We start from the raw sequence: 19,724 nt of genomic DNA on the forward strand, positions 1-19,724 counted from the left end.
TTAAAAACAAAAGAGAAGGAAATAATCTCTATAAAAATGCCACCTGGCATGTTAGCAATCCCATTACTTCTCGTGGAAATACAGGACTGCTTTCTTCTAGAACAATCATTGATTCCCGACGACCTCAGCATCATTTCAGCTCGGCCAGCCCCTTCCAGGAAGCATTTCGGGTAGTTATTTAGGACACATTGCCACCTACTGGTAACTTGTAATCATTCCAGAAGTTGCGTCATTTCAAGTCTCATATTTTATTGCTGAGGTTAATGATGTATTACCTACTATTCAGAATTAGTTTTGAGTAGAAGCCTAAAATTCAGGAAGCTGTGATGTCTTTTTTTATTGTACTCTATAGATGTGTTAAGGGATTTCCAGAGCAGGGCAATTTCAGGTAATAAAGTAGCTCAGAAAGCAGATGATCCATGATAAAAAGTCAATGAAGTATTTTCAAATGTACTTACCAAATGTATGAACCCAGCTGCTGTCAGCCACGTGCTGATAAATATAGAGCACAGATTCACTAGCTTGATGGAATTACTGAAAATAAACAAAACCCAACAATAAATAGGAACTTACACTGGAATTTATCACAGTTTTTTGATACATATACAAATGTGCAGTTTAGACTGAAGAGATGCAGGCTCCCTAAAAAACTTAATCAAAAACCTATGCAAAATATGTATTATTTTTTCTTTTCAGAGTTCACATTTGCATAGTTTAGATACCTTGAAAGAAAAATTCCCGTACATTTGAGAGCACAAAGACGAGTGGAAACATTCACTACATCTGTAGTCACAATCGAATAGAAAGAAATAATGCTTTTTCACAAATTATTTGGTTGCCTCTTAGTACACACACCTTCTCATTTTTCATTACTATACACCTCAGCAATTATTTACATGTAAACATTCTGCTACTCTGGAATACATCCATGCAGGTCCAATGAATTAAACTGAGAAATGCCAATTAATGTTAGCTGCTGAACATTGCATCCATACATATGATTGACTGATGGTTCTTGAATTATTTCATTTTTCATAACTTGTAAGCTTCTTCTATATTCATTGTGCTTTTGTCCCCAGACTTGCGGAGGTTTCAAAAATTAACAGCAAGAGGATGTTTTTCTTGCATACTCGCCACATGTTAACAGTTGCATACATGACCACAGGGCAAGAATATAATATTTCTCTACAGTTATAGTAAACAATTATTGAACTATAGCAGTCAATCCATATGTCATGCTGGTTTTATGAAAAAATTATTATTCTCAAATTAAATAACTTGTGTTACACACAAGTGTAACACATGTTACACTTCATGTGTAAAGTCCTATATAATTTTCCTATTATTCTGCTTGCTTGAACTCCTATGAAATTCTTTGTGGAAATTCATATGGAGCTAGAGTATTTCCTGGAGTATTTCATACTTCACATTCACATTTTTCTTAAAAAAAAAAAAAAAAAAGACTGAAACCTACCAGTCAAACTCTGCAAACTCTTTTTAGTCTAATTAAGCAATATGTTCTCTGTTGTAGACAGAAGTGATTTTGAAGCAAGGAGCTCTCTCCATTCAGCAGGAAAATACCATACCATACCAGACTTAAAAAAGTTGTGGAAGAAATATAAGTAAAGCTCACTCTCTCTCTTCTTGCAAAAATCACTATCATTTCAAAAGCTAAGAAGGATATTCAACAAACACACAAAGAACTGAAGTCCATGTATTACTATGTCTAAATGATCCTATCTATTCATGGAACTATTGGAAATAGCTCTCCTTCGCTTTTTGAAAATATTTTTAAGAAATAATAACGCCTCAGAAAAATCACTATTATTCCTAAAGTATTACACTCCAAAAGAATAAAAATTGGGAAAAATTCGCTGTCAGTGTTAGTGGAAGTATTTTTGCAGTATAATTAATTAATGTTTCTGGTTATAACTACTTCAAGGACAACAAAATTTTTTTTTTAAAAAAAAAGGAAAAACGAACCTGGAAAATTAATCAGACCTGCTCCACTAAAAATAACTTGAAGAGTTACAGTTGGTGAAGTGGGCAACTGTGGGTATTAGGAAAGAAATACAAAAATCCTCAAAAATAAGATAATATATCAGAAGTTCTGCAATTAATTGGTGTTTTCCTACATCAACACATATTCCTTATTTCTCTGTTTCTTAAGATATGGTTGATTTAAGTTTGTATTTTGTTGGTGATAAAATTCAGTCAGAGCACAGGACCCTAAACAACAGGTTCCTATATTAAATCAAATAACAGAAATCACACTGATTCAAAGCTCCATTACAAAAGGTATTCTTCACCTGAATTTAGAACAAGAGTGACTCCTGATACAATAATGTGTCAGCTGCTCTCCGCATATTAATTTAATACAAGCAAATGACTGCGGTCATTAAAAATAAATATTTAAATGACTTGTTTAGTACATTTTTTTTTTGCAGATTTATTAAACATTGTACCTTATCTCTCATCTATGAAATACTCCTGTGTTTCTGCCACAGCCTAAACATAGATGAAGGATTAGTCACAAACATTTTCCTCTCTTTAAGCTCTTTCCAACATCTGTGCAAAATCTCTTACTGTAAGCCCTACCTAAGCCACTGTAGTTTCACTGAAAAATATTAGAAAACAGTGAAATGACGGAGGAATTTTCAGCTGAACACCACACAATTCATTCTCTTTCATAAAACACAGGAACAAAAACTATTGAGTAAAATACATTTAATTTCAAATTAGGGAAACAAAGATCTTTATCAGAGTACAGTCTTTTAATATGCTGCAGTAAGATTTTGCTTTGCCTTACTGGTTCTTTTGATAAAAAGTTAACAATATTTCAGATATTCAAATAACTATCTAACACTCCCATACTACATTGCTAGACTTCTCACTGCCTCTATTTTTGCATTGTTTAGCTTCTTTCTTTGAATTCCAGTGTTTGGAATAACCCTTCTGTCCATTGTGCAAATAATATATGCTTCTTTAACCCTCGTATCTCAGTCACTAATTCCAGGAGTAATTTTGATTTATAGGATAGAATAAACCTTTTTCTTTACTGAGGGAAAGAAGAAAAAAAGTTTCTTCTCTAATTGCACCAAATATTAAAAACACAGCAATGCCCTTTACACCCTATCAGTTTCTCATCTTGTCAGTATTTACTTGTTACTAATGCCAAGCACACTAAAATACCTCTAGTCAAAAGCAGTCATACAAGGAGTCTCTGCTTTACAGGCTTTCTAATAATCAACATTGGGGTTTTACAGATATTTGGACATTCATATAAATAATCAGAGAGATGATATCCAAGCTAAGAGTAAATTTTGCATCAGAGAAATGCTATTTAAATGAATGCTTAAATCTTGAATAAGCCAGCTTTAAGTGTGCTGAATGTGCTTAATGCAGTATCCCTTCATTGATGGATCTGGAAGTTTACAAATCCACCCCTCCTGAAAGGGCTTTTAACCTTTATCTAATATCCTTTGAGTTTATGAGGCTTTTCCATTGACTGCTATTTCTTTTGGCCAGGTTGTTCTGTGTGTTACATGCAAACTCATCAAATATTCTGGGCTCCTCCACAAATTACTCGCCTTTACCATACAGGTAGCATTCTAAGCTACTGGACCACATCTTCACAGCACATTCTTTTATTCCTTAATTTGACAAGAACTGGATTCCCTACAGTCACACAGATAAAGACAGACAGTGTGAGAATTTTACAGCAAAGAGAATAGTTTAAAGGTTAAGGATTGAAAAAACAGCTGTTTACCGTGAGTGTGTACAAATCTCAATGATGTATTTTCCCATTGCTACTACTTAACATAGCAAGTAAATGGAGTTACTTGCACATAAAGCCTTCCAACGTGCATCATCAACTAGTGGAGAGAGCACAGGATTTCAGAATGGACCTGAGTTTACAGTAATTATTAGAAGCTGGATTGAATACTTCAGCTGGAGCATTTTAGGGAATGATGAAAGGCCATGTGTCTTCAACTGCAAGGCATGATAAGGTTCATTTTTTTTTTTCCTCAAAGTGATCTTTTGTTCAAAGTTGTGCTTCTCTACAATTTTCCTGTATTAATAGCCTGAAGAATCAGTGAAAGCCAGAAGGTTACTTGGGATATTTTAAAAATACTTTGAAAGAAATGCTAATGACCGTGAACACAGTATAAAGATATCCGAGTATAAAATTAATTTTTTCATATGTTTTTGATGGGAAGAAGGATGCTTAGTTCAAAATAAAAACTGAAATAGAGCCACAATAGTTATTTCTCAAAATACTTGTTAGCTGTATTCTGTCAAATGAATTGTGATTTCTGCTTTTCCAAGGCAGCAGAATATGGACTGAGTATGTGGAAAGAAGGAATACTTAATCAGTGCAGAGCTTTATAATTCATTCTGCTTTTAATTTATCAGCACTTAGTCTTTTTCAGATATTTCAGCACATGAAGTAAAATCTTCTACTGGTCACATGGCAAAAGATGCTGACATTGATAAGTCATTCATCAGCACAAAAATGTTTGAAGAACACATAACAAGTTGTTTTTTCTCCAGAAAAGAAAACAATATATTACTAGGACCACAAACAATAAACCATTTTTGTTCTGTCACCAATGCAACTAACCCAGTACATAAGAAAAGGTCTTACCTTGTTTTAAGAATATTCAGAAACTGCAAAATTTCTGAAAACTGAATCAGTCTAAGGGCTCTTAAAAATCTTAAACCTGCAGTTAAAAAAAAAAAGCTCTAGTAAAGAATAATTCAAATTATAACACTTCACTTACAATGACAGTGATCAATGAAACCAACAGAGGTAGCATACAACATGTCAAATACCTTCGAAATGTTCTTCCATATTTAACGGTTCCAAGATCTTTACCAGGTCTTTTTCAAATTGTTTTAAACTTATTTCCTTAATAGCTGAAGCATCCTACCAGAAAGCCTTAGTTTATGCAGGAAGCCATGGGAGGAAAGGAAAGCTAAGATGAAAAAAACCTCACTGAGGTTCTATTGGTAGTTCTAGTGCACATGTCCTTCTCTTCGAGGCTGTCAAAGATACATACAGATCTGAAACACCCTCAGTCCTCCAAGCTCTCACGTTGCTTAGTGAAAAATAAGAGATTACGGACAAGAAATCTGATAACCTGGATAAAGTACACTGCGTATATGCCTGATTAAATTGGTAAATCTTAATGACGTAAAACCTTTTGTTCTAATAATGCTCCCTATGTTCACCTTAATTTCCAAAAGCTCAAGCAGAACAGAGAAATGACACATTCTCTCTTAAAACTGACAAATATACTGTAATTCTTTCCATTAGAATATAACTATAGGAATAGATTACATTTTTACTATTAAAGAAGTAACTACTTTCACAAAGAAATAGCATTTTTGTATTGAAATCAGGTTGCATGAATAGCAATTCACAGACAACTGCAAAACCAGTGAGACACACCCAGAGAGAGCATGCGCAAAAGAAAATACTATAGAAGATTAAGGGCTTAAATTATAAAAGAGACTTATGCTGATAGTAAATAATTTGGCTGCAGATCTTTGGCATATGAATAGAAGTAAAGTGTGTATTATACCCATGCACAGCTTATAAAATTAAAATAAGGCTTTGAGGATAATTTTTATTAGATGGTACAGCCAAGAGTTACATAAATGTTGTGTAACATGTTATTGCAACTGTTACAGTTAGGTCCAGGGTAAGTTCTTCTAGACACTTAAGGAAAGACTGGTCCCAGCAAACATATAAACATGGTCACAAACTTCGTCACTTCAGTGGAGTCAAGAGGTTCCCCTTGAGAGCAAAGAGGCATGTGGTGAGATATGTTTAAATCAAGGCTTTATTTCTGCAGTATTCTGGTAAAGTTGTTAAATGAAAATTTACTCTTGCTGAGACTTATATGTAGCCTTATTAAGGCTCATAAGTAGCCTTAACAAAGTAGAAAATCTCTCCTGTCTGTGTACTACATGGATACAAAGTTTCTTTGTAATTACTTACCACGGGGAACTCTGAAGATTAATCACAACTTGAAAACTGGATTTGGGGATTTAGATGAAAAGCAACAAAATGATGCTTAATAATTAAAAACTTCAGATCCATTTGCAATTAGAGAAAGATCATCTTGACTGCCATCATGTAGCATGCACAGGACAACCAGGTGATCAGAGCATGGGTTTATGAAAGGCAAGTCCTGCTTGACTAACCTGATATCCTTCTATGACAAGGTGACCTGCTTAGTGAATGAGGCAAAGTCTGTGGATTTTGTGTATTTAGACTTCAGTAGAGCCTTTGATACCATTGCCCACAGCATCCTCCTAGAGAAACTGGCTGCTCACAGATTGGATGGGTGTACTCTTTGCTGGGTAGAAAACTGGCTAGATGACCAGGCCCAAAGAATTGTGGCGAATAGAGTTAAATCCAGTTGGTGGTCGGTCACAAGAGGTGTTCCCCAGGGCTCAGTACTGGGCTCAGTTCTGTTTAGTACGTTTGTCAATAATCTGGATGAGGGAGTTGAGTGAACCCTCAGTAAATTTGCAGATAACACCAAGCTGGGTAGGAGTGTTGATTTGTTTGAGGGTAGGATGGCCATACAGAGGGATCTGGACAGGCTGGATCTTTGGATTGAGGCCAATTGTATGAGGTTCAACAAGGCCAAGTGCCAGGTCCTGCACTTGGGTCACAACAACCTCAGGCAGCGATACAGGCTCGGGGAAGAGTGGCTGGAAAGCTGCCTGGCAGAAAAGGACCAGGGGGTCTTGGTCAACAGCCAGCTGAACATCAGCCAGCAGTGTGCCCAGGTGGCCAAGAAGGCCAACAGCATCCTGGCTTGTATCAAATATTTCTGATACAGCAGGACTAGGGGGGCGATCATCTCCCTCTACACCTCAAATACTGTGTTCAGTTTTGGGCCCCTCACTACATGAAAGACATTGGGATGTCAGAGCATGTACAAAGAAGGGTGACGAAGCAGGTGAATGGTCTGGAGTACCAGTCTTATTAAGAGGAGCATATGAGGGAAGTGGGGCTGTTTAGTCTGGAGAAAAGGAGGCTGATGGGAGATCTTATCACTCTCTACAACTACCTGAAAGGAGGTTGTAGCATGGAGGGTGTTGGCCTCTTCTTCCAAGTAACAAGTGATAGGACAAGAGGAAAGGGCCTGAAGTTGCACCAGGGAAGGTTCAGATTGGATATTAGGAAAATTTTCTTAAAGGAAAGGGTTGTCAAACTTCGGAACAGGCTGCCCAGGGAAGTGCATGAGTCACCGTCCCCAGAGAGGTTTAAAAGATGGGTAGATGTGGTGCTGAGGTACATGGTTTAGTGGTGGATGTGGCAGTCTTAGGTTAACGGTGTGACTTTATGATCTTTGAGGTCTTTTCCAACCTAAATGATCCTATGATCCTAAGATTCTGTAATCATTTTGGATCATAGTGCTCAAACTATGAGAGACATTTCCCTCTGCTCCACTTGCAGTAGTTCCCACAGTTGCTAGTTCTGTCCAAAGAGATACAGATGGATAGGGATGGAGAAGACCTTTACTAGCAACCCTAAACTTCCTCAGCTCTGCTCGATCCAGCTATCTCCCCCTTACTCCACTCCCTACGAACTTTTTGAAAAATGGCTGCTGGGAGAAAAATCTTTTCTTTCAAATGTTTTGCATTGCATCTGAAGCTAATAAGATGGTCGAGTTACTCATTGCAATGTTTCAAAAAGAAGCCTGAGAAACATAAAAGTCAGCAAGAAAACTTCTGTCTCCAAACTCTTACAATGCTTAAGATATATTTTAGTTGCTGAGACTCAAATGGTAGAACAAAAAGACTATGATTTCAATGTATTTTTTGTGGAAGAAGAAAATCATTATGGATTAAGTTCTGCATTTGCTACAGCCTACACTATTTTAAAGAATTCCCTTCAGAGAATAGAATTTAAAAAAATGAAAGTGGAGAGATTGGTTGAACAGTTTGCTTGAACTACAAATGGAACTCGCTTGTTAATTATAAAAGGTTATAATCACCTTGTAACCTCTGTATCTTGTCTAGGACATTATTTGTGGGCTGTGTTTTATAGCTAAAGGAATTATTGCACATAAATGATCAAATATTGATCATCAGAAATCTCAGAGTATTACCTGCTTTGTGTGGTTCCAATATGAAGAACAGAAATGAAATCAAAATAACAGTTTTCCTTATCATGATGGCAAATGAATTGTCTCCAGTATTCTACTCTTCTCAAGACCCAAACAGTTCTGTTACTAGGTTCCTATGAACATGTAATTTTATATGATCTTCTGTACTTCCTGTCTTGCAAATAATCTGTGAGTTCCATCAACCTAGCAAGAAAGTAATATTTAACAAGAACATCTTCTTATGTTCATAGTATCAAGGCATAACCTCTATTAGCAGGCACCAGAAAAAGGCAGATTAGTTCAATGACATATTGAAAACTTCATAGTCAAACTATAGTGACCTTGTATGATGCTACCTCTTCATATTTTATAGACATGTTTATAATTAATTAGCTTTTGTAGAAACATCAGTCATGTTGGAAATATTGAAATTTTGTATTTATTATAAATTATATCCTATATTGGTCAAAAAAGTCCTCTAATAAATCAATATGTATAGGAACCAGAGATAAGGAAAACCCTTCATGACGATACAAATTTTGAAGCCTATAAAAATTGTGTTTCAAGTATTTTCAATGCCCATTAAAATTATATTCTCAGTTTTGCTTCAAGGTACCTCTCAAAGATCTTTTTTCACGAAAACCTGATTGGAATATAATATTATTTCGAGCTATGTAGAGAGATCACCTCATATAAATTTCATCAGCAGAATGAATATTGCAGGAAAACAATTTTGTTTGCCCTGATAGTCACTGGCCCTGACCAGGTGCTGAACAAGGAGTACAAACTGCTTCAGTGGGACAGAGTGTTAGGGTACTGGATTTAGTAACAAATCTACTGGATCATTTCTGAGTTTTATAATCCCCTTCAGCAGAAAATCTAGCTGACCGAGGGCTTTAAAATCCATTTGACATTGATGTCAGAACCAAGGAGAATCTGGCTCAGGATGAAACAAGCTGAGACTGGGAGTAGCATTCTTAGTATAAACCATGGTGAGAAAGACAATTTGAAAATAGGGCTGAAAGGCTTATATTTGAGCAAAGATGAAGCCAGTTTAAAGAAGGAAAATCAAAAATATTCATAAGAGATGGGTATTCCAGAACAGTGTAAAAAAAGAACTCTGAAAAGTGATGTGAACTTAACATGTAAAAAGACTGGACAACGGCAGAGCTGCAGCTGGCAGGTTTCAGTGTTCTTGTTTCCAGGTACTCAGTACCTTACTCTCAGGGGCTGAGAGTAAAAGAATCAGTTATTTCAGTGTTTGCAACTGAAACCCACTATGCCTGCAGTGTTTACTCCCCATAACACTATTAACACAAAGAGTCATTCAAAACAACTCTCAGTAGTAGGGACAAATTACACTGCACAATGCACTAGTGCGCACACTTCCCCCGTAGGTTACACCATGTGAACACTTTGTGTGGTCTGTTGGCAACATCCACTAATACCAGCTGAACTGAAGCGAGGGAGAAAGAGGAATTGCTATTCTTGAATAGTTATTTCTCAAGCTTGACTGTGAAAGAGATAAGAGGTGCTGGTTTTGAATACATGTTTGGCACATTTTTAAATGTTTGGCAACATTTAATAGCATTGATTGCTTGGCCTTCTAGTAAATTATGTTTATTTTGAAAAACTGCAGCTAATTCAGAGACTTCAGCTTTGTTCTTCAAACAGACTACAAAAAACTGCTTCTGAGAACAAACTGCAAGCACAAAACTCAGATGAAAAGAAATGAATTTACCCCTCAATGTATGATTATTTATATCAACTTGAACTTAGCAAGTGGATGATGAATCAACTGAATAATTCCCAGTGGAAAAGTCCCCACAGCACTTCATTCTGGTGCTGGCATTAATGACATGTGAAAATATGCTTGCAATCATACATGCATCCATAAAATGATGACACAGTAACCCTCACAGCAATAACCTTGTTGCAGTGAGACTGTTGTCAAACCAAAAATGGCCTAAATTATTCAGTAGGTAGCCTACTATCAAAATTAAAACAAGATAAATAGAAAAGATTTTGATATGTCTAACTCAAGAGCAATTCTTGACAAAGCATCTGTAAAAAATTGTCTGTCCCTGAAAACTAACATGTAATCAGTAACACAATGCCCCATACTATGCTCTCTCATTGTTTTAAAATCTAATTTGACTCACAGTTAAGATGTTATCTCTATCAGGCCCACAAACTCACCAGGAATATGAATTTTTTATATTTGTTTATGCATCAAGAATAGTAAGCAAAATTCTATAATAGGAGCACTAACAAAAATTACCGTTTTCCCAAAGCTGTCTCAGCTACTTAGAGAAATGTGTACCTCTCTCTTTCCTTAGCAATATTTGGGAATATATTTTATACATGTGGGGAAGAATAATTTCTTCTAATATGAAATAACTACAAAACTGTTTCACATTTAAGTTAGATAATCAATAGTTGAGATAGGGCAAGTTTCTTACTTAATACAATAAAGTCTATTCTAATTTTGCACATTTAATAGGATCTTGCTTGCTAAAGTTAATTGAGCAAACTGCTGAACGGAATGCTCTAGAACTACTTGCTCCATCATGTCATTTTGGTTCCATCATGTCATTTTTTCTCCATCATGTCACTCACCCTTTTCTCAGCAAGAGGTTTATATTGGAATTTTCTTATGCAATCTGACTGGAACAGGATGTAGTCTTCTATACTATAATTTATGCCAAAAAAAAAAGTATCAAAAGATTCAATTTACTTAGAAAATCTCTCTAATCAAAAAAAAATGATAAAATGAAGGGCTTCTTCAGCTTGTCAGTATTCTGCTTCTAAAAGGATGACTAAAATATGCTTCTGAGCTGGAGATTTTTTGAGTTGCAATGCTCAGGATAAGGCAAATAGATTCATAGATTTCTAGACCAGAAAAATCTTTTATGATTACCAAACCAGTTTTCTTTTATAATATAAGAAAAATCATTCTAGTCAATAGTTTCTGCCTCTAGTACAATAATTTGGGTTGTAGGTATAACAATTCAAATGAACCTTCAAGTATACAACAGGATTATTTTCTTACTGTGAAAATGTTTCACTACCTGTGTTGCCTGTACTGCTAAAGAACCATTTTCAAAGGACACTGAAAATTTAAAATACGTTCTATTATTTTTACAATGTAATTTCCTGGATAACATGTGTGGTGAAATTTTATTTCTGATTGTGAGTGATCGACCTGGAATCTGTAAAAACAATTATAAAAATAATAATAATAAAAAAAATGTGCAAACTCCACCACACCACAAAAAACAAACCAAGAACCACCATGCTTGACTCCCAGAGATTAAATGTCTACCCTCCCGAAATTTTATACACTGAATTTAGATATGAAGAATTAACACATCCACATCTTTCAGGCCAATTTTGAAGGGCCACTAAGAGAGGCCAAATACCACCCAAAAAATTGAAATGAATCTTAAGTATTACAGAAATCAATGATTTGTGCAAAAGGAAATAATACGTTATGTTGAAATACTGGGCTAGATCTAGAATACAACAGGAGTATTTTTACTCATTTCACTTCACACTTGTTCAGTTCTGTGAGGTGAGGGGCAAATACCCTCCACCTATTGCTTTCTGACTCATTACTTAGACACAGTAAAAAGATTCCTTAGACCAGAACAGTGATATAAACATGAGCAATAAACTATGTGCCAGTGGCAATGCAATTACAGTAGAAAATAATTTTCTCTATAAAGTTTACAGCAAAACAAACTACATTATTTTAAGCTTTATTTGACTTCATAGTCTTAAGGGTGCTGAAATATGGTATTTTCCTGTCTGTCAGACAGTTTTGCAGTCTCTTGGCTGAACTGATGCTTCCCACCGGATTAATATACAGCAGTAATCAGGACTACCCATAGGTTACAAACCCCCAAAAAGGAAATTTACATTTTTAAATCCATAAAGGGGAAGAGGAGGAAATCATGACAACTTATTTGTCTTTAATGAGATTCTGAAAAATAAAAACAGGAATTGAGATATTTCTTCATTCAACATGAGAGGTCAATCTACCAGAACACCCTCAAGCATTACATTTTTTCTCATCAATGAGATACATAATCCCTTTCTTATTGCCATATGTTGCTTTTTCTGTTGACAGCACATCCAAAATATTGGTATAAGCATTCAGACCACAGACATTCTGTATAGGATTTCTATTCCTGACAAACCATTCACCCATTCATCATCAAACCTATCAATGGCTACTTCTACCCTACATTTGATTAAGACTATATGGTTTACTGAAGAATTAAAAAAAGCAGAATCTATATTTAGGAAACCAGAACCTTTTCTGAGATGCATATAAAGGAGGGGTAATTCTTAGGGTGCAAAATAGTCTTATCCTGAACACCTTCACACAATGAAATTGAGCAACTTGAGATTCCATTCTCTGTAGATAAATTTGCTCAAAGAACAAGACAAGAAGAAATAGTATAGAGAGAAAGAATCTGCTGCTCCTTGGAAGCAAAACAGCCAAAATACTTTGACACATTTCCCTGCCTCTGTAACACAAGTGTACAAGCAGGGAAAACAGCCCACAGCATGAAAAAAATCAATACCCTGTGAAACAGGACAGCAAAACTGCACCAGGTTTGGAATCTACATAGGTTGTACAGTAATTGCTTTCAAACAATGCTGTACCAAATACTTGTTAATAAATCTCTCTGCTGCACATTTCTTTAACTTTTACACCTGTCAAACTAATGACAGAAGTTTTAAAAATAATTTCTTAGTAACTCCATGCAGATTATTACATTCCATCCTTCAATAAAGGCTGGACTACTTGATTCTAGGTGAACACCGAACCCCTTTGATGAGGTATTGGAGTTATGGACACATTACAGCATGAGAGTTTCAGAAGGCATTCTCCCTATAAAGCAAATGAAATCCTGTAGCATTATTTTGAAGCTGAAAAAATAAATAAAATATCTTTTTCAAAAAGAATAACACTAGCACCAGAGACAGAATCACAAACTACAGTTCTGAAGAAAATATTTAGAATTGCATCTTACCCCAGTATGAGCCGACCCTATAACAAGACACCAAGGAGTTTCGGAAAGTATGTTGTTCTTCCTTTTCAGGGATACTATGTCCAGCTTTGACACGATAGCCATTTTGAAACAATTCTCCAAGAGATTTTTTACGCCTTCTAGTACTTCTATAAGTTTCTGTACGTGTGCCCCCAGAAGGGTTGTGGTAGACTAAAATCTTGCTGGGAATCATAATTATTTATCTTCAGCTTCAGGAGCACTGCATGTAAGTGTTGTGGTCCAGTCTTCAGTCACAGCATCCACCAATAGCGAAGACAGTCATACATTTACCCTTGTATTTGCTAATTCAGTATCAACATTGAGAGAGAGCTCAGAGTTCTTTCTTTAACAGAACTTCTCTTTGGAAGCAAATTTATTTAACTGAACACAGGATAATGCAAAGTTCACCTTTATATGTTGCTACCAAAAAAAAATTCAGTATTATCTAGCCCATTTCTGTTAGCATGAAACAAACAGAATTAATTTGAATACAAAGCCCAGCCTCACAAAACAAACTAGAGTATCATGAACTGGATGGACAAAACAAAGCACGGAAGCAGGCAGGCAGTGCAGATGCTCCTCTGATCCATGATGTATTAGAGCTTAAAAGCCATCTTCTATCCGGATATTACCACATAAGCTTCTTTCAGACACATCAAAGAACCACACCCATCAATGCAAAACCCACAAACACGTTGTTGTTCACTTAGAATGAACACGTACTGTGATAAAGAATATAGTTGTAGTTCGTGTGCATAAAGGGAGTTGTTTACTGTGTATTATTTTCTTTGGCAACTTTATATATCTGTCTTTGGGTTAAAGCCAGTATGCAGAAGGCAGAGGTCAGATAATCAGGCAACTCTTACAGGATTTATCCCAGATGAAATAAAAAAAACAAACACAACAACCATTCATTTAATCCCAGTTAATGACAGCTATATTACTGGGGGGAAAAAAAAAAAATCCATCAAGCAAGAGCACAAAGAATAGAGCGTATTAGTTCTCTCAAGCAGACTCGCTCTGTGAATATTCACAGAAGTGGATTTTTGTTCAGTCAGCTATCATGTCATTCAATTAGAAAAAATTCTTTAAAATAAAATGTATTATAAATATGTGATATTACCTTCCATGATATATGTTTTTTTAGTCAACTTTCCTGCCTTGAGCATAACATACAAACTTCATCCTGAAAAGCTATCTTCATTTCGAGGAATATGCTTATCATTCCTATTTTTTGTCCCCAGAGGAGCCACAAAGATGTATATGCCAAAAATATATTGATGCCATCTGGAGTATAAAGCAGACACAAAAATAGACTGCACCATGTGCTTATAGGAAATGTACAGCATCTCAAAGAATTTTGGAAATGTTATTAAAGTGTGACAATGTCAACTATAGAAATGGGTAGAAGAGTACACACAAATTTCAAATTTCAAGTAATACGCAACGAGTGAATCAGAGGCAAATCACTTCTGTGACTCCTTTACATTGTAACCTTTGTGTTCTTACAAGGAACCTGGTCATGTTCCCACTGGTCACAATAGTAAAGTTCCATTGAGTCGACTGGGAATAGTTTTTGATTCTATACATATGTATGCAGACATACATATATCTGTAAGCACTTGAATCATTCTTCTCAAATTGAAAGGATTTCAACAAGGTAGTAGTTATCTGTGTTACTAGTCACATCTTGTAGAACCTCAAACTGAAATAATGTCCTACTTATTTTTACCATAAAAGGCATCTATTTTACTTTCTTTTTGTATTTCATCTTGAATAGTATTATAGTCTTGTTATCCAATTTTAAACTTATTATTAGTGTACTTCGTACTTAGTACAGCAAATGTTTGCGTGCAGGATCCATTTACCTTGTGAGCCTGGAACATGTCTAAAGGAAAACAGTACCCAAGTAATAAATAGCAAGAGCCAAGCCATTTAGCTTACATAACCTATATTTTGGTTTTAGTAATTTGACAGTATTCCTTTAACTCTCAACTCCCTACAATATTCAGAATTTTATCAATTTTCTCCCTTTTTCTGTCAGTGCATTGCTAACTGATGCATACACCAAAATCTGAAAACATGACAAAATGACAAAAACTGGAAATAAATGTAAAGGAAACCTGTTCCACAAGTCAAAAATATGAATCTAAATTTCAGCAGCAGCAGGATGATGACATATTGTACTGAGAAGCACTACTCAGCATCACAAACAGAGCCACACAAAGATGTTCGTATTACTTTCCCGTGCATAAGTCTCTGCTTTCCTATGGAATGTTATTTAGCGTTTTGTTCTACAATCTGATTATGCAAGAGAGCTTATTGTTTTCAGTGAGAGTACAGTTCTCTACCATCTATATTATCTACCTTAGTTGGCCAAATTTTTTCATATTAGATGTAAAATCGGATTACAGAAAATTCATCTCTATAGCCTAAATAACTTTTTTCTTCAATTGTCAAGGGAACTACCTTTTAGATATCCCATCATCTAGTTTAGATGAGAACCTGAGTCAAAGTTGGAAGTCCAATTAAGCAGATGAAGATGATGCCATTATGAAAATGGCACTGTTTCCAGTGCTGCTGTACTTTTTCCTGCCCCTGTGAAGGACACAGTTGACAGTCTCCTGGTCTGAGGTAGACTTCAAACTTCTGAACTGTGTGTTATCAGAAATACCAGAGACGTGTGCAATCTGCTCCCAAGTATTTAGTCCAAACTAGTCAACATTCATTCTGTTATACGAATTCTGTTGTACCTTTTATGAACCAAAGCTATTTAAACTATGTTACAAGTGAAGTTTCCCATGTTTTCAACAGAATTGTATCCTTGGAGCATATCAGTCCGTGCCTCTCCCTGAATTTGCCATAAAAATTGATTGATATGCTTATTTTACCATTAAATGACAACTTGCTTTCAAAGTCCATCCAAATGTGAAACTATTAATCTCAAATATGCAGGAGAAGAAATCAAGACTTCCCAGCAGCTGAGCTCTGCTTCACCTTTGGCTATGTTAGAACTAGGTGCTTACTGTACCATCTTGTAAGAGGGCAAGGGAAGAGCACAGACAACCAATGTATTAGGTAGATGCGGGCATCAAATTATTGTCCTCTAAAGCACAGGTTAGACAGTGATGACTGATCTGCTGCGCTTTTGTAGGATACTATCTGCTTACAGGTGTGCCCAAAAGCACAATCTAGAAAAAAAAAAATGAAACACAAGGAAACCTGCCAAAGAGAAACCTGCTGTAGAGAAAAATAACTTTTTTATGTCCAGTGATCATTCCTTCCTTGAAAATGACTTTTTAATTTTAAAAAGGCAACATGGAATGTTCCACATGTTATCTTTCTTCTCTCTCATACTGCTACCTCTGAAACTACAGTATAAAGGCTGCTGTTCTACAAGAAATGGTCCTATTTCAAAAAGTATTAAAGTATTATTCATAGAAGAAAAATAACCTCATGTGTCTGAATATAAAAACCATACAGGTTGGCCAACAACTACTTTTTGGTACAGCTTTGTGGCATTATCTATGGGCTATGACAAAACCAGAACAATCTAAGATCCATTCTGCCGAGCACTTGCCACTCATTAATTTCACTAAATGACATAGAAGGTAAATTTACAATCCACATTTGAGTCCCTAAAGAAATGCATGTAGTTGCATTATTTATTTTTTTATCTTCCAGTCTCAAGGTCTTAAGATATTACACTATTTTCAGAAAGCTTGGCACTAGCAATAACAGAGTCACTAGATATGTAAATATTAACTTCACTGTTTTATACCACTGCAGGCAATGACTACGTCACATTCCACAAGACAAGCAGAGATATACCCAGTAGTAAACGAATAGTAGATCTTTACATAAAATCAGAGTTTATTATCTCATAAGCATCATATTTTATAAAGGAACTTATCATCCCATCATATTAATGGTGGTGCCATTTTTAATGAAAGCCTGAAAGCAAAGGATAAACAATACTCATAACTTACCTCATGTTAAAAACAGCTAGGGAGAAAGGAATTTATTCATCTCTCATTTTTCTATTTTTTTTTTTTAATCTTACAGTTGTGTAATTCTTTCTAGATACTGAAGTCTATAATCAAAAAGGATGAAAAATATGTCTTTTTTAACTCATTGATTTTTGGAGAATAAATCAATTAGACACTTTACTGATGATGCTACTAAAATCAAGATGACCCTTGAAATTATGAGGTTACACCTCAGCAAGCTAACCTTGTAGATAGGTGTCACTGAAGGTTGGAAACTTGGGGCTTGTTTTTTAAAGTGCCCATTACAACTCAACATACAGTAGTTTCGCTTCCCAGAGAATGACAAGTTCGCATCCTGTATAATTTTCCCTGGCATTCATCAGGAACAAATTGCACTAAAATCAGGAATATGCTATTCTGAGAGGCTATAACCATGGGGTAGGACAAATGAGAAGAACAAAGACAAGGGAAGGACAAAGGGCAGATCTAAAGACTGACTCATGCTGCAGGACGTTGGTTTAAAAAAAGATTTGCAATTCTGTCTGTCTTTGCTCCTGTGAGTCACAAGGCATGGGCCATAACTGCCAAAGAAGCAATGAGCGTGCTATGAAATAAAACTTGAAAAGGAGTCAAGTATTTCAAGTTCTAATCAACTGGTACGATATAATGCAGCCTAGCCATTGAACCTTCTTTAGCCTTTGAATTACACAAAAAAATATTTATAGAATAGATATGAGCAGATACATACAAATATATTAATTATGAAAAACGAGTTATGAAAACAATAAGCCACAAAATTCTATATGTGATTATGATCCAAGTGCAATTAAAAAAAATCAGTTTTCTGACCAGATGGGTGCCAAGCTTCGTAATATATTTATGCCTATGCAAGAGAAGTGATGGCGTCTTAGTGCAAAGAATGATTCCTTGCATATAATTTAAATTTATATTGTAATAACAACAAACAGAATATTTCATACCAGCTGTCAGATTAAGAATTTAGGCATAAAACCCAGAAAGGCTGTGAAAGGCATTCAAATTGTATTAGGATTTTATGTTTATCCCACTGTGATTATTTCTTCTTCTGTCACAAGGTTGAAGAAGAATTACATTTTTGAACTTCACTGACTCACTTGACTTAACTCAGAGAAAAGCATCCTAGATCAGAATTAAGTAAAAGCAAGCAAACTGATACAATGTAAAAATAGTATCCACCTCAATATCAGCACACAGTGTCAATGCTGTACTTGGTTGCTAACATTAAAGCTAGCTCATAGCAATAAAACACCTTTCTGCTAGGCTATGGAGGTATGCATCTGCATCCCCTAAGTTGAGCATCAACTGAAATTATTCTACATTTTCAAGCACATGACACTGAATGACCAAGGGGCTGCAGTGTGGATGAAGGAGATTGGCATTAACTGCTGGACACGCAGTGATTGGAAAGGCACCAATGTATCTCTGTAGCTCAGCATGAGCTCACCTGTACACAAAACCTCTCACAGTTCTGAAGGAAATTGTTCCACAGTGTAAGGGATTGATCGAAGGAAAACACAACCAGCAATTAGGAAGACAATAAAACTGACAGATAATTTATACTGAGCAGCGGAGTAACTAGGTGATACTGGAGAAATAACCACTGGAGAGTTTTGAGGACCATGGAAATCTCATAATGCAGTAAACTAATTTTACTCTCAGTCATCTTTGCTTATGAAGGACTACATTTTACTTTTGACTATGCAGATAGCTCAAATGCAAAACCTCTTGAAACTGAACTTGACAGTTAAGATACTAAATAATTGATTCTTTTCAGGTAAGCCCCCAGAATGATGCTACAATATTATTATTTTTAATATAAACAGCTCTCCTTACAGGATGTTGCTAAATAAAATGCTGTGTACTAGGCCTGCCCACCTGTACAGCACACTTCCGTCTGCCTTACTTTATAGGAGCTGATTTAAAAAAGAAGGCAAAATTATTTCCCTGTATAAACTGAAAATGGTTTCAGGAAGAAGAAAAAGAAGTTTCATATACTAGAAGCTTTACTTATATAGAAAAACATATTTTTTGATGTTTGAATACTATTTTTAAAGATGCATTCTTCTATTTTTGATGTTTATCTGCCATCTGCTATGTTTTTACTAGCAACAAACGAAAGAGCTGATAAAGTCAAATAGGCTGCTTTTCCAATATATATTTCAGCTTTTGACCTGAAGTAGCAACTATGGAGATTTCATAAGAAAGCCTACTTCTGGCAAACACCTGTGCAGTTTTGAAGACAAGATGAGCTTAGATAGTCAGAACCTAAAATACCAAGGGAATTCAAATTCTTTGGCTTCATATCTCTTTAATACATATTTAATATTTAAGTAGTAAGATCAGTAGGGAGATTTAGAGCAAAATGTTTCATAACTAATATATGCCTATATAAAATTGGCGAACACAATGTACTGATTTCAATAATAATTAAAAACTAAATGCCTGAATGAAAAAAGTGCACTCCAAAGTTTAGTAATTTAACACTGCTCCATATTACATTG

At 35.5% G+C, this 19,724-nt stretch overlaps 1 protein-coding gene across 8 annotated transcripts in view; it reads right to left on the minus strand.

The window, feature by feature from the left end:
- Positions 1-19,724, minus strand: part of KCNMA1 (potassium calcium-activated channel subfamily M alpha 1) — a 468,790-nt gene that overhangs the window by 172,240 nt on the left and 276,826 nt on the right. For all 8 annotated transcript variants that reach the window (XM_065638846.1, XM_065638845.1, XM_065638841.1 and 5 more), the window contains exons 6-7: positions 4,649-4,724; positions 459-534 (exon numbers count right to left, since the gene is read on the minus strand). In XM_065638846.1, the coding sequence (XP_065494918.1) occupies positions 459-534; positions 4,649-4,724 (152 nt within the window). The remainder of the gene's footprint in view (positions 1-458; positions 535-4,648; positions 4,725-19,724) is intronic.

The sequence above is a fragment of the Caloenas nicobarica genome, chromosome 7 (genome assembly GCF_036013445.1).
Source record: "Caloenas nicobarica isolate bCalNic1 chromosome 7, bCalNic1.hap1, whole genome shotgun sequence".
Lineage (NCBI taxonomy): Eukaryota > Metazoa > Chordata > Aves > Columbiformes > Columbidae > Caloenas > Caloenas nicobarica.